The sequence below is a fragment of the Hyla sarda genome, chromosome 1 (assembly GCF_029499605.1).
Source record: "Hyla sarda isolate aHylSar1 chromosome 1, aHylSar1.hap1, whole genome shotgun sequence".
Taxonomy (NCBI): Eukaryota; Metazoa; Chordata; class Amphibia; order Anura; family Hylidae; genus Hyla; species Hyla sarda.
This window is the reverse complement of record NC_079189.1, coordinates 513,613,770-513,633,300: the sequence shown is the minus strand read 5'-3', so window position 1 is coordinate 513,633,300 and position 19,531 is coordinate 513,613,770. Positions and strand designations below refer to the sequence as shown.

Below are 19,531 nucleotides of genomic sequence, written 5' to 3'. Positions count from 1 at the left end.
CATTCAACTATGTAAAGACGAAAGTATTTCATACGACTAGTTCATTCATTCAGAACTAGGATGTGTTATCTTAGTGTTACCTTTATTTTTTGAGCAGTGTACAATCAGTAGTATATTATATAGCATTGTAGCAATATATTTTTGCAAACAATATTGTAAAATTTCAGCTCCAGTGTTCTTGGAGACCGATTTTTAAGGAGAACTTGCACATTACACTTAAACAAAGCAATGGTCCAGATGCAGTCCACCTCAAAGTTTTTCACAGGACTCCAAAGTAAGATTGCTGCAACACCCCCCTCCCCCCCCCCTATATCTATATATCCAATCCCATCTAACAGGAAATACTCCTGAACATTGGAGAATGACCAGTGTTGTAGCCAGAGAAGAGGTAGAGGACAGCACTGGATCCCTTTTCGCTGTGCTCGTGGTCACCTGGACTGCTAATACGGGTATCCATACAAAGAGAGCGAAGGCCACAGCATCGGTCTGGAAGCTCTGGTTCATGCGCAAAAGAGCCAAGCTTTACCAGCTACATACATCAACGCTTCGACACCATGACAGCCTTCATCAAGCATGAACCAGAACTTCCAGACTGGTGCTGTGCCCTACGCTTTCAGTGTTGTAGCCATACACAAGGTAGTAGAGAAGAAGGGTAGATAAAGGGTAGATCTCATCTGTTTATGGCCACAGAGTATACAATGCCCCTGGGGGTTAGCAGAAAATCATAAACATATTGATTTTTTTTATGCTTTATGCATTTGAACAAAACAAAAAACTTTATGCAATTGTGGACCCTTCCTTTAAATACTATGAATTTATCACACTCTCCTTATGGCGACAAGTTCGTTTCCGCTTTTCTCTTACGTCTACAGCATCTTCTTTTTTGTTTCGCCTTGCACAAGTCTATTCTTATCTACACTCCCTGGTTCCTGGAGGTGTGGTGGTCTCCCCCACAATGATGAAGTCTACAGCCTGACACACCCCTGAATCAATGTCTCCTGTCCCTAGTATATACTCCTCTCAATTCACCCCCTCGGGACCAGAAATTGCAGTTCACGTCATAGTGGGAAACCGATTTCAGTATTAACATGGCTCTACTCAGGTGGCGAGACACATTGTGAGGTACTAAGCGAAGGAAGTTGGCAGGTCTCCCTTACAGATAATCCATATTGCATATATTGTGCCCTCTCGCTTACATACTATGTTCCCGTCCTCCTCACTCTTTTGTTTTCGGGGATGCTCACAAATTGGGAACATGTACCATACCTGGTGGGGTTGTGTTGTTGAGCTCATACAGGAACTTGCCGGATACTCTTGCCGATTTACTCCATCCTTATGTCTCCCCCCCACATGTACTTTAGACAGTTTAAACTAGCTAACTATATACTTCTGGCAGCCAGAATCCATGTGACCTCTAAAAGAAAGCAATCTTTCCTATACTTTCATGCTGTTGTGGTTAGGGTGAATGAGATAGCTCTCTCGGAAAAGCACTCTTCCATGAGGGAGGATTGTGTAGAGTGCTTTCCTCTTCATATTGTCCTGACCTGAGGTACTGCATGTCTCTATATTGATTTGTCTATTTTTCTGTCTTTTTATTTTTTCCAAGACATGATGGCTTGTTTATTATGTTCTGTTTTCTCTCTTCATTTTTCTGTTCTTTACCTGGAGTGCTCTTGGTTATTACTGCCTGGGTGACCCCCAGGTCATTGTTATACTCTTAGCTTGTATCTTGGATTGCATATTTTCAATAAACAGTTTTTTAGTTGGATACTAAATACTATACATTGCTTCTTTCCATAAAAAAAGTGAATCTATTATGAAAATATATAGACATATCATACCGTATTTGTGATGCCCGTTTGTAGTTAGGGTGAACTTGGGAGTATCTGAAGGTCAGTAGAGCTAATGTTTGCTCCAGAACTTCAGAAAAAATCTTGTGTCCATGAAATGGTGGTACAATGGTCCAAAGATCATGGCGGAGGCCACTGCAGAAGTAATGCCACATCTGGATGGAAAATGAACAACGTTCCTCCTTTATAAATAAATAAAAAAGTGATTAAATCTTTCGATGTACAACTATACTTTACTATATTCAACACAACCCTTAAAAGCAGAGAAAGTACAACAAAAGTGATGTTGGCTTTCATATATATTTAATGATCTTTCATGTTAGGTCTTGGATCCATTGTTGTTTTCGTTTTCTAGTCTGCCTCAGATAAATGAAAGCTGTAATCTGACTGGTTATTGTGTCTCTACTATAGCTTTCTATCACTCCTTATGACTCGCTGTTTTGCACTTCGCAGCACTCAAATGTTACATGTTCGTGAATGGGATTTGAAAGATTAGTTATAAATCTTACCATGTTTTCTTCTTCTTTTCCCTCTGAGACCTCTGCATTGATTGAGACTTGGTGGCCATGCCCCAGACTTGATTCTAATGTATATGAACCCTATACTTGCTAATGTTGATGTCTTTAGGGTGGCTTATTTGTCATATTATAAGCTACATGAGTCAAGTAGACTGGGACTCCTCTCAATATGTAACAACATCTGTATGGGATTGGTATGTTCTCTTTGTGGTTGTGTGCCCCTAGTGAGATTATCAGACCCTAGTTGGGAAGGAGACCAATGTGATGCAGAATAGATCAGTACTATGTAAATTAATAAAATATAATAGAGCTTCCCTAACAGTATTTCCCAAGGTCATGAGTTCTATGCAATGAAATGTAGATTCAGTTCACAAAGTACACCTACAGTGCCCTCATAAAATTACTATTTTGACTCCTCTTCATAAGACTATCCCTTTATCCAGACTAGATTTCATATGATGGATTTTTAGTCCACCATACATAATGCATTGTGACCATTGTCTTTGGGAAGACTTTCTTCTCAAAGAGGTTTTAGTGTGTCATTGTGATGCATATTTTTTCCCCCTAGAACAGCAGAAAGTGTCTTTGAGCAGAAGAATTATCCAACTGAGTTTGAAACACAAGGTGGAGCCACACACTTTGAGAAGTATATTAAGAAGAAGCCACTTTAAATACAGAATGTTGTACTAAGCCACGAAGTAAAAGGTAAAGAAGCCTACTAAAGATTTGACCAATTCACATGGCCTTCACCCCAGTATTAACTCTAACATTATTTGGTTTTGATAAGGCTTAAGTGATTGTCTTGACCCCACTGGTGAAACCAGTTACATCTAAAAGTCCCCATACACAGACAAAAGGTTGTCAGAACCTAGCGATTTTTGGTGTATTCAGTCAAGTGTCTATGGCAACCTCCCGACATACACCTGAAGATGATTTTGAGGTAGAGAAGGTTCCGGCATTAAGGTTTCCTCTGCCTAACCTTATTGTTCTGGAAGAGATAAGCTACTGCCAGAGCTATTTGGTTGCGTCTTACCCCTCCGCTATTCATGGAGGACACAGGCCATGCCAAATCAAGCTCGTGTATTGAGAGGCCAGGAGAGATAGCGGTGTGCCAAATGAACATTCAACCAACAACTATTAAAAGACTATGGCTTCCTTAACAAAAAATTTTGTGATTCTTAGCTTAGACTAGGCATGTGAAATTAACAAGATATTTAAACTAGTGTAGGTTGTCTAAATATCTGGTGCATCTTTAGACTGTGTAGTGTTATTTGCACATCTTTAATATGGCTTACTTATTGGTGAATATCTGGCACAATTGGTGCATTTAGCCACTCTCCAAACCCCCGATCAATCTTAAGAAAGGTAAGATGGAGGGCTAGGTCAGCAATCTGAATATTTGCTCTATGTGAATGAAAGCCTAAATATGCCTATGCTAGGAGCCACATGCAAGGGGCCTTAGAGCCTCATGTGGCTCCCAAGCCACTGGTTGTGACACAGTCATCTAGATTTGTCTTTACACTCTACTATGCTTTTTCATTGGGAAAACACAAGTCCTCTTTAGGCATTCACATTACCCGGCAGTTCTTTGTGAGTAATATATTCTTGCTTCATTGTACATTTCCAGCTCTATCCTAATTTTATTGTTCCTGATTTATTAAACTCCTGAAGTTGTTCTGTTTCTTATCTTTTGTATCTTGAGCCTCATAAAAGAGAAAGCTAACAAGATAATGGTACACAACTGTTAGGCATGACCTGATGATGCCTTTTTAACTGAAACATTATTTGAGTTGTTCAGGCAACCACATTTGTGTAGATTCATTAGCATTACTAATGGACTTTTATGAACTTCTTCCAGTGTATTATGAAAGGGCAGAGGAATAAAATTAACCACACAACTCCACTCACATAAATATGTATTCATGTGAGAGCATAGGCCATGGAACATTTTTAAGATGTGTCAAGACGTTTCACCTATTACATGCACTAAAACTGATTTTTATGACTTTATGAGGAATTGGCAGATGTTCTAATAGATTAAGATGACCTCATTTCTTCCTGACCAGATCAGAAGATTAGTGTAATTTCCGGGACTTCTTAAATAAAATCAGCCCATGCTATTATGCGGAGAATAATGCATTCTAATATGAACAGAGATTCATCAATATAGATTTTATTCAGTGCTAGGTTTACTCAGCAGCTCATGATCAAACATGCAAAGCCTATTACCGAGGTAGTTATTTCCTTACAATTTATCCATCTCAGACTGCTTATGAAATTTGTTCGGTTACATTATGTCAGGTCACATTGACCTGCATTCATTATAAGACATGTGGTTTCCAGGTCCTGCATGACTGTATAGAGTCAGCCTTGCATATCATTAATTACACATGTGGCCATGAATTTGTCTTGTGTTTTCTTTAAATATACACGTCATTATTACTGATGGCGTGCTGCATAATGACCATATGGTATTCAGTGCATTGCAGAATGCAGCCAAACTATACCTAGCACTGATCAAAACAGTGCTGCACCTCACCTCCAAAGATTAAAATGCAAAATCAATATGGTCTGTAACTGAAGAGAATCCATTATTCTGTACATACAAAAGTATTAATGACAAATATTTAACTCATTGAGTCAAACATAGGACATATGAACAGCAATACATTAGTTATATTTCTTAGTATAAATTCTTTACACCAGGTTGCAAGTCCTTACCTAGACCGAAACACTATAAATAGAATCAGGTTAAGACGTGGTTTCCCCACTAATATTAAAGGGGTACTCGGGTGGACCACAGTGCTCTCTGCTGACACCTCTGTCCACGCCAGGAACAGTCCAGATCAGGAGCACATCCCCATAGCAAACCTATCCTGCTCTGGACAGTTCCTGACATGGACAGAGGTGTCAGCAGAGAGCACTGTGGTCAGACTGAAAAGAAATTTAAAAAAGAAAAGAACTTTCTGTGGAGCATACAGCAGCTGATAAGTACTGGAAGGATTAAGATTTTTAAATAGAAGTCATATGCAAACCTGTATAAGCTGTTGATTTAAAAAACATTGTTTTCCACTGGAGTATCCCTTTAATATGCCTACATTTTTATGTATCTCACGAAAATAATTATAAATAAAAAAAAAATACATTTTGGGAAATGCCAAATTATTTATTTACCTGTGTCCCATATCCCTAGGTCATTGAGGCTGTGTTCACAATTTTTTTCTACAGTTTTCTGAAATCTAAGTAAAATTAGCCCTATTTTACTACGATCAGAGTAACTACTCTATTTTTAACCGGATTTAGAAAAATAGAGGTGAAACTACAGCACTACAATGATGCGGTACCATTGTTTATACGGCACATGTGATCACAGCCCTAATAAAGCAGCTGCCTAAAGTAATGTCCACCCGCAGCAATGCCATTGTGCAGTACACATCTTCTACATCACGGCTGTGGAAGCCGCACGTATGACTCAAATCTCTATTTTTCTACACTCTGACTCCAGCCCAGACTCCATTATAAATTGCTCATATTTCACAATGAGTTTTAAAAATGTACTTAAGTAGAATGGTAGCATTGAGCTTTTAATCATCTTTGAAAGTAAATACTCAGAAAGCTATGCATTAAGGGGGTACTCTGCCCCTAGACATCTTATCCCCTATACAAAGGATAGAGGATAAGATGTCTGATTGTGGGGGTCCCGCCATTGGGGACCCCCGCAATCTACCTGCTGCACCCGGTGTTTGTTTAGAGCGTCGGGTGCAGCACTGGAGGTTCGTGACATCACAAGCGGGACGTGACTGACATCATGAGCCTCCACCCCACATCTCCAGTCATTCGGCAGGGAGCGAAGTTAGCTCCGTGCACCGGATGTCTGGGGTGCCGCAGCCAAGCTCATTTGGATAGTGGATAAGATGTCTAGGGGCGGAGTACCCCTTTAAATAAAGTATACAATATCAATAATGCATGATACAATTTAAGCCGGAGGTCAAGCGGTTACATTGCTACTGACTTCAACTTCACCTAAAACTGACTGTGAAACCCCTTTAAATATTAATAATAAATTCCATCAAGCAGAGATCCTAAAAATTGTGAGGAAATGTTATTCCTTATTATTGTTCGTTTTTCAAATTCATGAAGGCTGGGAAAAATGTATATGAAGCACATGTTATTGCAACTATACTAACTTTACCAGTGGTGACTAGTCTGTAATTTGTGTATGCAAAAGAAAAAAGAAATAAATAAATGATGCATAATTGGAACCTTATTGTAACTTTTTCATAGTGTTTAGTACACAATCACTTAATTTTATTTCAGAAGACAGCAAAATCAATTTTAAAGGGGTATTCTTATCACAGATGTGCTGCTTCCATGCAGTTTTCCAAATGTGGAGCGAGACACTGATTCCTGATTGACAGTTCAGGTGAGCGTTGTTCTGATAAAGTCAGCCTGACACTTACCTGAATAAGCTCAGCTTAACCCTCATCCCTACAATTAAAGTCTATGGAGGAAGGGGACGGACGGGGCTGTAGGATTCTGACCCCAGTGTCAAGTTCAGTAATGATATGAGGTCCCTGAAGTTATTGATATACCAACATATTTAAAGAGGTAAACAGCTTACAACATGCTTGTAGGGATTTGTCATCCAAGCCATATAAAACTCCTTAACCCGTGGAAGCAATGATCCTTAAAGCGTACCTCTAATCATGGCCCCAGGGGCAGGATATGTGCTTAAAATTACGCATGCACTTCTCATCCCATGAAATGCTCTGAGACTAGACTTGAATGGGATTTACGGCAAATACGTCCACAGATTGCTATAGTCTTAGGGCAAGTCACTGAATCGAAAGCGGACAGGAAATTTAAGCACATATCCTGCCACCAGAACCAGGATTAGAGGCACGCTTTAAGTAAGATATATACAGGGTGGGCCAGTTATCTGGATACACCTTAATAAAATGGGAATGGTTGGTGATATTAACTTCCTGTTTGTTGCACATTAGTATATGTGAGGGGGGAAACTTTTCAAGATGGGTGATGACCATGGCGGCCATTTTGTAGTCGGACATTTTGAATCCAACTTTTGTTTTTTCAATAGGAAGAGGGTCATGTGACACATCAATCTTATTGGGAATTTCACAAGAAAAACAATCATGTGCTTGGTTTTAACATAACTTTATTCTTTCATGAGTTATTTAAGAGTTTCTGACCACTTATAAAATGTGTTCAATGTGCATTGACAATTGTGTTGGATTGTCAATGCAACCCTCTTCTCCCACTCTTCACACACTGATAGCAACACCGAAGGAGAAATGCTAGCACAGGCTTCCAGTATCCGTAGTTTCAGGTGCTGCACATCTCGTATCTTCACAGCATAGACAATTGCCTTCAGATGACTCCAAAGATAAAAGTCTAAGGGGGTCAGATCGGGAGACCTTGGGGGCCATTCAACTGGCCCACGACGACCAATCCACTTTCCAGGAAACTATTCATCTAGGAATGTTTGGACCTGACACCCATAATGTGGTGGTGCACCATCTTGCTGGAAAAACTCAGGGAACGTGCCAGCTTCAGTGCATAAAGAGGGAGACACATCTTCATGTAGTAATTTCGGATATCCAGTGGTCTACATGATGATGTGTTTCCCTCTTTATGCACTGAAGCTGGCACGTTCCCTGAGTTTTTCCAGCAAGATGGTGCACCACCACATTATGGGTGTCAGGTCCGAGCATTCCTAGATGAACAGTTTCCTGGAAAGTGGATTGGAAGTGGTCAGTAACTTGTAAATAACTCATGAAAGAATAAAAGTTATGTTAAAACCAAGCACATCACTGTTTTTCTTGTGAAATTCCCAATAAGTTTGATGTGTCACATGACCCTCTTCCTATTGAAAAAACAAAAGTTGGATTCAAAATGGCCAACTTCAAAATGGCCGCCATGGTCACCACCCATCTTGAAAAGTTTCCCCCCTCACATATACTAATGTGCCACAAACAGGAAGTTAATATCACCAAGCATTCCCATTTTATTAAGGTGTATCCATATAAATGGCCCACTCTGTAGATTAGACATCTCCTCCGGACTCTCATCTGACAGATGATGTTGAGGAAGAGATGAACTGAGTATATGTGGAATGTCCCATTGCACTTGACATTCCCATAAAATTATGGTAGCCACAAACAGAGTTCAAAAGACCTAACAGTGGCCACAAAGTGGTTACCATTATAACCAGGGCTGTGGAGTCAGAGTCGGAGTCGAGGAGTCGGACAAATTTTGGGTACCTGGAGTCGGAGTCGGCAAACAATGCACCGACTCCGACTCCTACTAAATTTAGATTGGAATAAAAATTAAAAAAAGCAAGTTTAAATGTCCCAATTCACAAAAAGTTATAATTAATGAATTCTCTACTATGAAAATAAAGATCAATGCATGCAGTGCCTCATGTAACCGCAAAACGAACACGTTAAGTGACTGTGAAGAAGCATGCTTTTCATGTGCTTTACTATTTGGCACACAACGCACAATTAGGAGCGGCAATACTTATACTTTCCATAGTGTTGTGTCCTGCTGTTACAGGGAACCCATGGGTAACCTAGCCTCTCACTGATAAGGGATTAAGGAAATATGATTTTTGCAGGACTAGAGACACTTGCATAAGTGAAGGGAATGGAGGGTCAATAGTTCAAGACTGAAGCTGTAAACCATTGGAAAAACTGCTGCCATTCAGCTAAGGCTATAAAAACTTGTAAACTCGATTGTTAGCTTAAAGGGGTACTCCGCCCCTAGACATCACGAGGGGCGGAGCCGTGATGTAGTGATGCCCTGGCCCCTGTATCGCCCGTCATTACGCACAGAGCGAACTCGCTCTGCGCAGTAATGATAGCGCGGTGCCGCATCGGCGATCACAGGGGTCCCCAGCAGCGGGACCCCGGCGATCTGACATCTTATCCCCTATCCTTTGGAAAGGGGATAAGATGTCAGATCGCCGGGGTCCCGCTGCTGGGGACCCCCGGGATCGCCACTGCGGCACCGCGCGCTCATTACTGCACAGAGCGAGCGAGTAATGACGGGCGAAACAGGGGCCGGAGCATCGTTACATCCCGGCTCCGCCCATCATGATGTCATGGCCCGCCCCCTCAATACAAGTCTATGGGAAGGGGCGTGGGGGTCGTCACGCCCCCTGCCATAGACTTGCATTAAGGGGGCGGGCCGTGATGTCACGAGGGGCGGAACCATGATGTCACGCTGCTCCATCCCCTGTATAGCCCATCATTACGCACAGAGCGAACTCTCTCTGTGTAGTAATGAAAGCGCGTGCCGCAGTGGCGATCCCGGGGGTCCCCAGCAGCAGGACCCTGGCGATCTGACATCTTAGGGGATAAGATGTCTAGGGGCGGAGTACCCCTTTAAACTTGACTATGGGATTCTACTAGGGAAATCATGTTTTATAATAAATGCCCCTTCCTGGATCCTCCCACTGCCCTATCTTCAGCAGCAGATCAGCACACAAACTGTTCAATACAGTAGACTGTTGGCTTCCCAGCCAGTAGTCCTGTGGTAATGACATGTATGTTGCCTTTCTTTCCTTCAAGGAATGTATAAAATACATTCACATATTAATACAGAGGAGTCGGAGTCGGGGAGTTGGAAGCACAGAAAACTCCGGCGTTGGAGTTGGAGTCGGAACATTTATCTACCGACTCCACAGCCCTGATTATAACAGTGCTTAAACGAATGTACTAGCCACAGTACCCTATAAAGCAGTACTTCATCAATGACCTTGAATTGATGCCTACTTCTCTAAGTTCACACTTATATTCTGCTTATTGAGCTAAAGATAGCTCCGTCGCTAAACACATTTAAAGGGTGGGAGTTGAGAGGAGAGAAAAAAACACTGCATGTCCTTTTTTTTCTCCATGAAACTCCTCTACAATACCAGGCACCTGATCGACCCATTCAAGTCAAATAATCTGTTCAGCGCTAAACACGACGGTACCCGGGGTTGGGGGGGGGGGGCGTCGGCTGTGAGAATGAGCCCTAACATAAACTTACATTCAGCAAGTGAGCAGTAACTCCAATGTAGCTACCCCTTCTATCATTGATTCTATTCTAGATGCTTGTTTATGAATAAGTTTGGGAACATTGGTTGATAATACATGAGGCCTGTCATTAAAGCAACTAATCTGCTTTCAGAATATAGCCTGACATAGATGGTGCCTAATGGTCTTCTCTATAAGCTTAGGACGACAAGAGTTATAAATGCCACAAAATGTATCTGTTGATAAGTTAAATCCACAGCAGAATACAGTACCAGGCAGCATATCCCATTTGCATGCAGTGAAAATTTTCCATAAAGAAATAGAAGATTATAAGTTCTGCACCAAGTCAATTTCTGCTGCGGATTTTGACAATGGAATTTACCTCTTTAACGTTTACCTGTCGTTAGACAAAATCTTTTATATTATGTAGATAATACCGTTATATGTATATTTGTATATGCTTGTCCTCAGTGTACAGAGCCCTGCTTGTCCTCAGTGCACAGAGCCCTGCTTTTCCCCAGTGCACAGAGCCCTGCTTGTCCTCAGTTGTACAGAGCCCTGCTTGTCCTCAGTGCACAGAGCCCTGCTTGTCCTTAGTGCACAGAGCCCTGTTTGTCCTCAGTGCACAGAGCCCTGCTTGTCCTCAGTGTACAGAGCCCTGCTTGTCCTCCGTGTACAGAGCCCTGCTTGTCCTCAGTACACAGAGCCCTGCTTGTCCTCAGTACACAGAGCCCTGCTTGTCCTCAGTACACAGAGCCCTGCTTGTCCTCAGTACACAGAGCCCTGCTTGTCCTCAGTACACAGAGCCCTGCTTGTCCTCAGTACACAGAGCCCTGCTTGTCCTCAGTACACAGAGCCCTGCTTGTCCTCAGTACACAGAGCCCTGCTTGTCCTCAGTACACAGAGCCCTGCTTGTCCTCAGTACACAGAGCCCTGCTTGTCCTCAGTGTACAGAGCCATGCTTGTCCCCAGTTGTACAGAGCCCTGCTTGTCCTCAGTGCACAGAGCCCTGCTTGTTCTTAGTGCACAGAGCCCTGTTTGTCCTCAGTGCACAGAGCCCTGCTTGTCCTCGGTGTACAGAGCCCTGCTTGTCCTCCATGTACAGAGCCCTGCTTGTCCTCAGTACACAGAGCCCTGCTTGTCCTCAGTACACAGAGCCCTGCTTGTCCTCAGTACACAGAGCCCTGCTTGTCCTCAGTACACAGAGCCCTGCTTGTCCTCAGTACACAGAGCCCTGCTTGTCCTCAGTTCACATAGCCCTGCTTGTCCTCAGTACACAGAGCCCTGCTTGTCCTCAGTACACAGAGCCCTGCTTGTCCTCAGTACACAGAGCCCTGCTTGTCCTCAGTACACAGAGCCCTGCTTGTCCTCAGTGTACAGAGCCATGCTTGTCCTCAGTGTACAGAGCCCTGCTTGTCCTCAGTGCACAGAGCCCTGCTTGTCCCCAGTGCACAGAGCCCTGCTTGTCCCCAGTGCACAGAGCCATGCTTGTCCTCAGTGCACAGAGCCCTGCTTGTCCTCAGTGCACAGAACCCTGCTTGTCCTCAGTGCAAAGAGCCCTGCTTGTCCTCAGTGCACAGAGCCCTGCTTGTCCTCAGTGCACAGAGCCCTGCTTGTCCTCAGTGTACAGAACCCTGCTTGTCCTCAGTGTACAGAACCCTGCTTGTCCTCAGTGTACAGAACCCTGCTTGTCCTCAGTGTACAGAACCCTGCTTGTCCTCAGTGCACAGAGCCCTGCTTGTCCTCAATCTAATGTAAACAAGCTTATATTGCAACAAATCTAATGTAAAAAATCTAATGTGAACAAACTAATAAATAAGGAGGCATGGGTTAAGTATTTGAATACTTTTTAAAATCTTGTTAAAAAATATGTTTCTTACTCTTCAAGGTTTTACACATTTTTTGTATACTTATGATAAGTACCATTGGTAAATACAGTATTACACCAGGTTGTTACACATGACAACAACCACATAAACCTTTGTTTATTAGACAGTATTGCTGTTTTTACCATGATCACTTGTCTACACTCATTCACTTCTTTTGACCTTTTTGTTATTCTAAACTACTTTCTCCCAGCAAACATCTGCTCTTTTTGTAAGCTAGTACAACATAAACAGATGTGAGGTTTTACTTTGCTTGTACACCAGGAAACTAACATCTGGGCTTTATCACATAAAACTCCAAAATATTATCTTTACACAGGCAATTATTTATCCTTTTGACTAAAGCAAAGCTACAGTAATTGCAGGAAGGGACCTAGTAGAACAAAATCATTTGGGAATGGAGTTAGATCAGTGTTCTTATATGGTAAAGACTACACAATCCAGGCAATATGTCGTTGATGCTAAGTAATTTGTTCACTTGTCCAAAAGCGAATAACAAAGCAAAACAACTCACGGATGTAAAACAGTTTACAAAACTACACTAAGTGGTGAACGCAGGAATCTATTTATAATATAGCATGTCCAAAGGTGGAAGTTCAAGTGTGAAAAGTGGTGACTCCTAACTGGTCAAAAAACATGTGACACCTTAAAAATCCTCCTGCAAGAAGACAGTGGGACTTTATATCAAAGCTGTCTTAAAGGAGAACCTTTCAGTTTCAAAATTCTTAAAGTCATTATTACTCATCTCAAGCATTTTTTTAGTATAGCAATATAAACAAATCATCTATTCTGCACTATATTAATTCCCTATGTGCTCAAACCAACATGGTACTAAACAGTGGTGGGTTGAACTTGGTTCTTTGTTAAATTTCTGACAGTTACTGTCACGTATGGGCAGGGAAGGAGTGCCCTCTGACCTCGCCCGCTCCCCTATCCCTGCCTACTTACGTACCTGCCCTAACCGACAGGTCCGTAACCACGAAGACAGTCCCTTCCTGAATACATGAGGGGAGTAGATGTCAACACAATAAAATACAAAGAAACTGTCAAAGTCCGGGACAGTTTGATACAGGCAACTAACAAAAATAAAACTAAACACACAAAGTCAGAGTCAGCAAACCGTGTCTAAGCCAGGAGAGGACAGAAGTAGCGAATCGCTATAACCAGAGGGAAGTCGAATAGGAAGCAAAAAGTCAAGGATGCCAGGTAATACAGAAGATACAGGATACACACGCTAGTTACTTAGGTCAGAAGACTGTTTCACAGGCGTTGGCTGGGAGCCAACTGATGAGATAGGCTGGGTTCACGCTACGTTTTCTCCCATACGGGAGCGCATACGGCAGGGGGGAGCTAAAACCTCGCGCTCCCGTATGCCTTTGTATGTGCTCCCATATGTCATTCATTTCAATGAGCCGGCCAGAGTGAAACGTTCGGTCCGGTCGGCTCATTTTTGCGCTGTATGCGCTTTTTCCCCAGACCTTAAACTGTGGTCAACCACGGTTTTAGGTCCGGTTGTAAAAGCGCATACGGCGCAAAAATGAGCCGACCGGACCGAACGTTTCACTCTGGCCGGCTCATTGAAATGAATGACATATGGGAGCACATACAAAGGCATACGGGAGCGCGAGGTTTTAGCTCCCCCCTGCCGTATGCGCTCCCATATGGGAGAAAACATAGTGTGAACCCAGCCTTAAATAGTTAGGTCACAGGTGCTCAATTAGTCAGCTGACCAGCCAGATAGCAGGGTGTAACCCAGCAACCAAAGAACCTGTCAGAACTTATTAACCCTGCAGGTTCTGACAGCTACATCCTCTTTCCCCATCATAAACAAAAAAATAAATTAATTAAAATCGGGACAAAGATTTTTTTTTTTTTTTTTACCAAAAACAGACAGACATAACAACAATTCTGGAGAATCTTTTCTCATAGCTCGGTGTTGTGCCATTCTTTTCTTATTGTTAATAGAAACATATGACTATATAGCAACAGATGGGCATGGCAAGGAAGTAAAAACACTGCATCCAAAGTGATATGACAACTAAAATTTTTTGGGACTGACTACAGATTCTCTGTCTGAACCTTATGTTAGCTAAGCTGTCTCAGTAGAATCATGGATGATCTAAGGCAGTGTTTCCCAACCAGGGTGCCTCCAGGTGTTGCAAAACTACAACTTCCAGAATACCTGGACAGCCAAAGGCTGTCCAGGCATGCTGGGAGTTGTAGTCTTGCAACATCTGGAGGCTCCCTGGTTGGGAAACACTGATCTAAGGTCTTGTATTGATCATATTTTGGACATTTGAAACTGGTTTATATAGAGACATGTAATATATATATATATATATATATATATATATATCTATATATCTATATGTAAAAATTTACTCTACCCCCCCCCCCCCCCATTTGTGAGGGTGGGGTTTTATGTCTGAAGTCCCATAAAAGTCTATGGGGCTTCCAAGGGACGGAAACAGACAGCAGAGGGCCCCTGTGTAAAGAATGTGCCTGTGCTCCACAAAAAGGGGGGGGGGGGGGAAAGAGAAGTAATCTGCAGCATTAGGTAGGCAGCACTTCCCCCACATTAGGTAGCATAGTTTCCCCACAATTAGGTAGCAGTTATCCGACATTAGGTAGAATAGACTCCCCGCATTAGGTAGCAGTTTCCCCACATTAGGTAGCATAGATTCCCCACATTAGGTAGCACAGTTTCCCCACATTAGGTATCACAGTTTACCCACATTAGGTAGCACAGTTTCCCCACATTAGGTAGCATAGATTCCCCACATTAGGTAGCATAGCACCCCCCCCCCCCCCCCCAACACAAAGAGACAGACTTACCTGGCCCGCACAGCAGCCCGCACAGCACTTCTCCTCTCCAGGAGCAGCCTAACGACGTCACTGTGTGGGTCTGCATAGGGACGTCACTTGCACAACGTCCCTTGTCAGACCCAGGTCGGCCAGCTGCAGACTCACTGTCTAAAGTGCCTGCTGCGCTATTATGCGCTGAGTCAGATTTAGAACAGTGAGCAGCGGCGGCGCAGCAGGCCCCCTCACACGCTGGGCCCCTGTGCAGCTGAACCGGCAGCACAGGCGATACGTCCGCCACTGGGGCTTTAGTTGCATCTCCTGATCGCATTACTCTAAGGCTGCAGAGAATGCCCAGGACTTTAAAACATCCTGCTGATGTCTGGTAGGCAGGTGTAGATAATAGTTAGTGCAAGGGACTGGATTTAAATACGGGATATGAGGACAGGATATAAGGTTGGAATAGGAGGTTGAGATATCAGGTATTCTGCTACTCTATAAATATATATATATATTATTTTTAAACTCAATATGGTACCTTGGTACACATGTTACTTGTATGTCAACTAAAAATATTGTAGCATTAAATTAATCCTAACCTATCCCCATTTGCAAGGGTGTAAAATGCATGTTTCAGCATAGCTTCAAAATGGCTGGAGATATTTCAATAAAACATGGAACACATGTTACTTGTATGTCAGCTAAAATAGGCCACTGTTAAATTAACCCTAAACCACCCTTTTATGCAAGGGTTTTCTCTGAAGTATCATGCAAGTCTATGAGGCTTCCAGTACATGTCCTGATTAAATTACTCTTGGGCAGCAGAGATTTCCCTGGGCTTTTAAACAACCCGCAGGCAGGTGTAGAGAATAGTTAGTGGGGGCTGGGATATGAGGAGAAGATATGAGGTTGGAATATGAGGATAGGGTATGAGGTATGGATATGAGAACGAGAGCATCACCTCTCCTATAAAGTTTCAGTACAAAGACCGGGCAGCATGGGTACTCTGCTAGTAATACTTATAAACTAAAAATGTTATAAATTAATAAAAAATGTAAGTAACCTATAATATAGAGACCTTGCTGACCTTTTTTTAATACGCTAACCACAATATATAGATTCTCATAAAAATATGATGTTCATAATATTCATATTTAAAGTGAGGAGTCAAGCGTTCGATATGTCTACAGAATAAATGTGTGTTTTGAGTTTTGGGAGAGGCAGGGCTATACGAGAGTTTATATTCTAAATTCCCTTTACCATGGCTGATAAAATATAACAAAATACAATAGGAGAATGTATTCTTTACACTCCCACCTCATAAAAAGCTTTGTTGTCGTCCCAGTGGTGACTCTCTGCATCCAGGAAAAGGCTTGTAGCACAGACATTGACACAGTAATTTGTCACTTGAATTTGGAGATCGCTGATAAATTCCTGATATCGCTGGACAACTGCTAGAAACAAGGGTCTACGGAAAAAAAGAGATGATGAACAGAATGGGATTAGTAAGCGGTTGTGAGGAACATGGTGATAAAGTGAAACCTATCAGTATGAAATACCGTATATACTCGAGTATAAGCCGACCCGAATATAAGCCGAGGCCCCTAATTTCCCCCCCAAAACCCAGTAAAAGTTATTGACTCGACTATAAGCCTAGGGTGGGAAATACATCATCCCCCCCCTGTCATCATCCAGACCCCCGTCATTAACAACCTCATCATCATCCCCCCTTCATCATTTCCCTGTCATCATTCCCCCCTTCATCATTCCCCCTTCATCATCACCGCCTGTCATCATCCCACTGTCATCATCCCACACCCCCCTTCATCATCACCGCCTGTCATCATCCAACAACCCCCCCTTCATCATCACCACCTGTCATCATCCCACCCCCCCTTCATCATCACCACCTGTCATCATCCCCCCCCCCCCCTTCATCATCACCACCTGTCAATGTCTGAACAGTGGTCTTCAACCTGCGGACCTCCAGATGTTTCAAAACTACAACTCCCAGCATGCCCGGACAGCCGATGGCTGTCCGGGCATGCTGGGAGTTGTAGTTTTGAAACATCTGCAGGTCTGCAGGTTGAAGACCACTGAGGGCGGAGAGTTCACTCGAGTATAAGCCAAGGGGGGGGGTTTTCAGCACGAAAAATTATGCTGAAAAACTCGGCTTATACTCGAGTATATATGGTAACTTCCCGTTTTATCCTAAGTCATAGATTGCAAGCTCTGGTGGGCAGGGCCCTCACTGTTCTTAAATAATTAGTGTGTAATATTGTAATGTCTGATATGTGTCTCTGTTTGTACCAACATCAAGTGCTGTGGGAATTGTTGTCGCTATATAGAGAAATATTATTATTATTTAATATCATTTCATTAAATATTTTTAAAAACTTAACATTAACACTAACCATAGTGGAAAATATTTTAATGTACATGTCATATAACAACATTTTTTTTAGCAAAATAAACTGCTGTTATTACTCCCAATACAGATCTGACTAGGTGTGACACCAGGTATGGTGTGGATCATGTCACAGAGATTAAAATAACATGGTAACACCCAGGTAAAGGCAGTTTAGCAGTATAGATATTTTTTGAAAAATGTCCTTACTTTTTCCCTAAGCTTTAGCAAAAGTTTGAATATCTATCTAAGTATAGAAGGATGTCTGTTTTACTCCTATGTACTGCTAGAGTTTGTCAGCCAGGCCGTTGTTTTGCATGCAGAATACCACACCTTCTTCCATCAAGAGCTATAGATGCCTACGCTGGTGAACATCAACCAGATGATATATATCTTATTCACTATATTTCTTTTTTTTTTTTTTTTTTTTTTTATACAAAAAAATAACTAAATTCTCCCTATAGAGATACCATGAATACAATGTACTAAGTGCAAACTTACCTCTTGCTTATCTGCTCATTATAGTGTGATGCATGATACAAGACGTGGGCCGCAGAGGACAGGGCAACAAGGGCTGTCTTTACAGGAGCTTTGTCTGGTATTTGTGAACTCCATTCTTCGAGTTTAGAAAGAATGGAAGATGCAGCTTTGCTAAACACATCTACAAAGCAAGTTCGTACGCTCTGTAGTGAATCAGATGAGCACGCCAAAGCCAGTGGGAACAGTCCGTCAAATTTTTCCATTATGTCAAAGCAAAACTAGGAAAAAGTATATTTATGTTATTGTTATTTTATATATTTGCGCTACAAAACACAGTAGGTTACAATAATTCATGATGGATAAACATGTTACATTGACTTTAATATAGGAGATTGCTGCGCTGTGCTACATGAACAGGGCACTGCAGATATCACTGTCTCCTCCTTTACCCCCCCCCCCCCCCCTGTGTCCATAGCTGCTTAGAAAACTTTTTTTTTTAAACTTGAATATCATGAAGAATAAGCAGATGAGGTCCTCACATAGTTTAGATTCAAGTATTATGTGCACACAAGCTTTTCAAAAATTCAATCTGTCATTACTTTCCTCCTATGGATTAAACATGGAAGTACTATACATATTATTAATCCTACCCTGTTTAATTTTACAACTTGTTCTGTTAGGGAAAAATCGAAAGCATAAACTGAACTTCTAATTTTCATGTAGTCCTATAGGAACCAACCAAAACAAGAAGAAAAAACTAAAATGTTCCTAAATGCTACAGCAAACAAATGGCCCTTTGCTGTTTAACAAGAAAAAAATATTCTTGGGGTCTTAAAGGGGTACTCCACTGGCCAGCGTTTGGAAGTAAATGTTCCGAATGCTGTTTTGGCGCTGCAGGGCCGGCCACGCCCTTCATGACATCACGGCCGCGCACCCACAATGCAAGTCTATGGGAGGGGGAGTGACAACGTCACGCCCCCTCCCATAGACTTGCATTGTGGGGGCGTGGTTGTGATGTCACGGGGGTGTGGCCGACCCACGCAGCTGCAAAACAGCATTTGGATCATTTACTTCCGACTGCTGGCCAGTAGAGTACCCCTTTAAAGCCATTATGTTTATTGCAGAGAAACGTGCATATGTTTTAAACAGGAAAAAAACGGAATCATGTAGAGTTTAATCAGCTTATGTACTGTTCGGAATGAAGGAACAGATTGGATTCTGCCTGGAGTACACAGAGCCGACATAAGCAGTAATCCATCAATGGAATCTAAAATCCAAACCACAGGTTCAAAACTTATCCTTGCCTACCTTTTCCAGGTCTTACCTTTGCAACCCTTTTTGGCCTCTGTTTTTCCAATATGCATCCATAGTGCTCATAGGTCTTGGAAACGTAGGCAAGGTCCATTTGGGACCTTATTGTAGAAAATAGTTCTGCATGATCTCTGTGCAGAACAGAAGTGGTCACCATTTCCAATTCAACACTCATACTAGGCAACAGGGAAACAGACAGTTCTTTAAGGTTGTCCCTCCAACCAAATTTCAAGGTAGG

General features: G+C 42.3%; 1 protein-coding gene across 12 annotated transcripts in view; it reads right to left on the bottom strand.

Moving 5' to 3' along the window:
• The window catches only part of KIAA0825 (KIAA0825 ortholog), a 406,103-nt gene that overhangs the window by 292,477 nt on the left and 94,095 nt on the right, over positions 1–19,531 (bottom strand). For all 12 annotated transcript variants that reach the window (XM_056538004.1, XM_056538051.1, XM_056538057.1 and 9 more), the window contains 4 exons: positions 19,307–19,531; positions 18,004–18,260; positions 16,413–16,563; positions 1,842–2,032 (listed from right to left, as the gene is read on the bottom strand). In XM_056538004.1, the coding sequence (XP_056393979.1) occupies positions 1,842–2,032; positions 16,413–16,563; positions 18,004–18,260; positions 19,307–19,531 (824 nt within the window). The remainder of the gene's footprint in view (positions 1–1,841; positions 2,033–16,412; positions 16,564–18,003; positions 18,261–19,306) is intronic.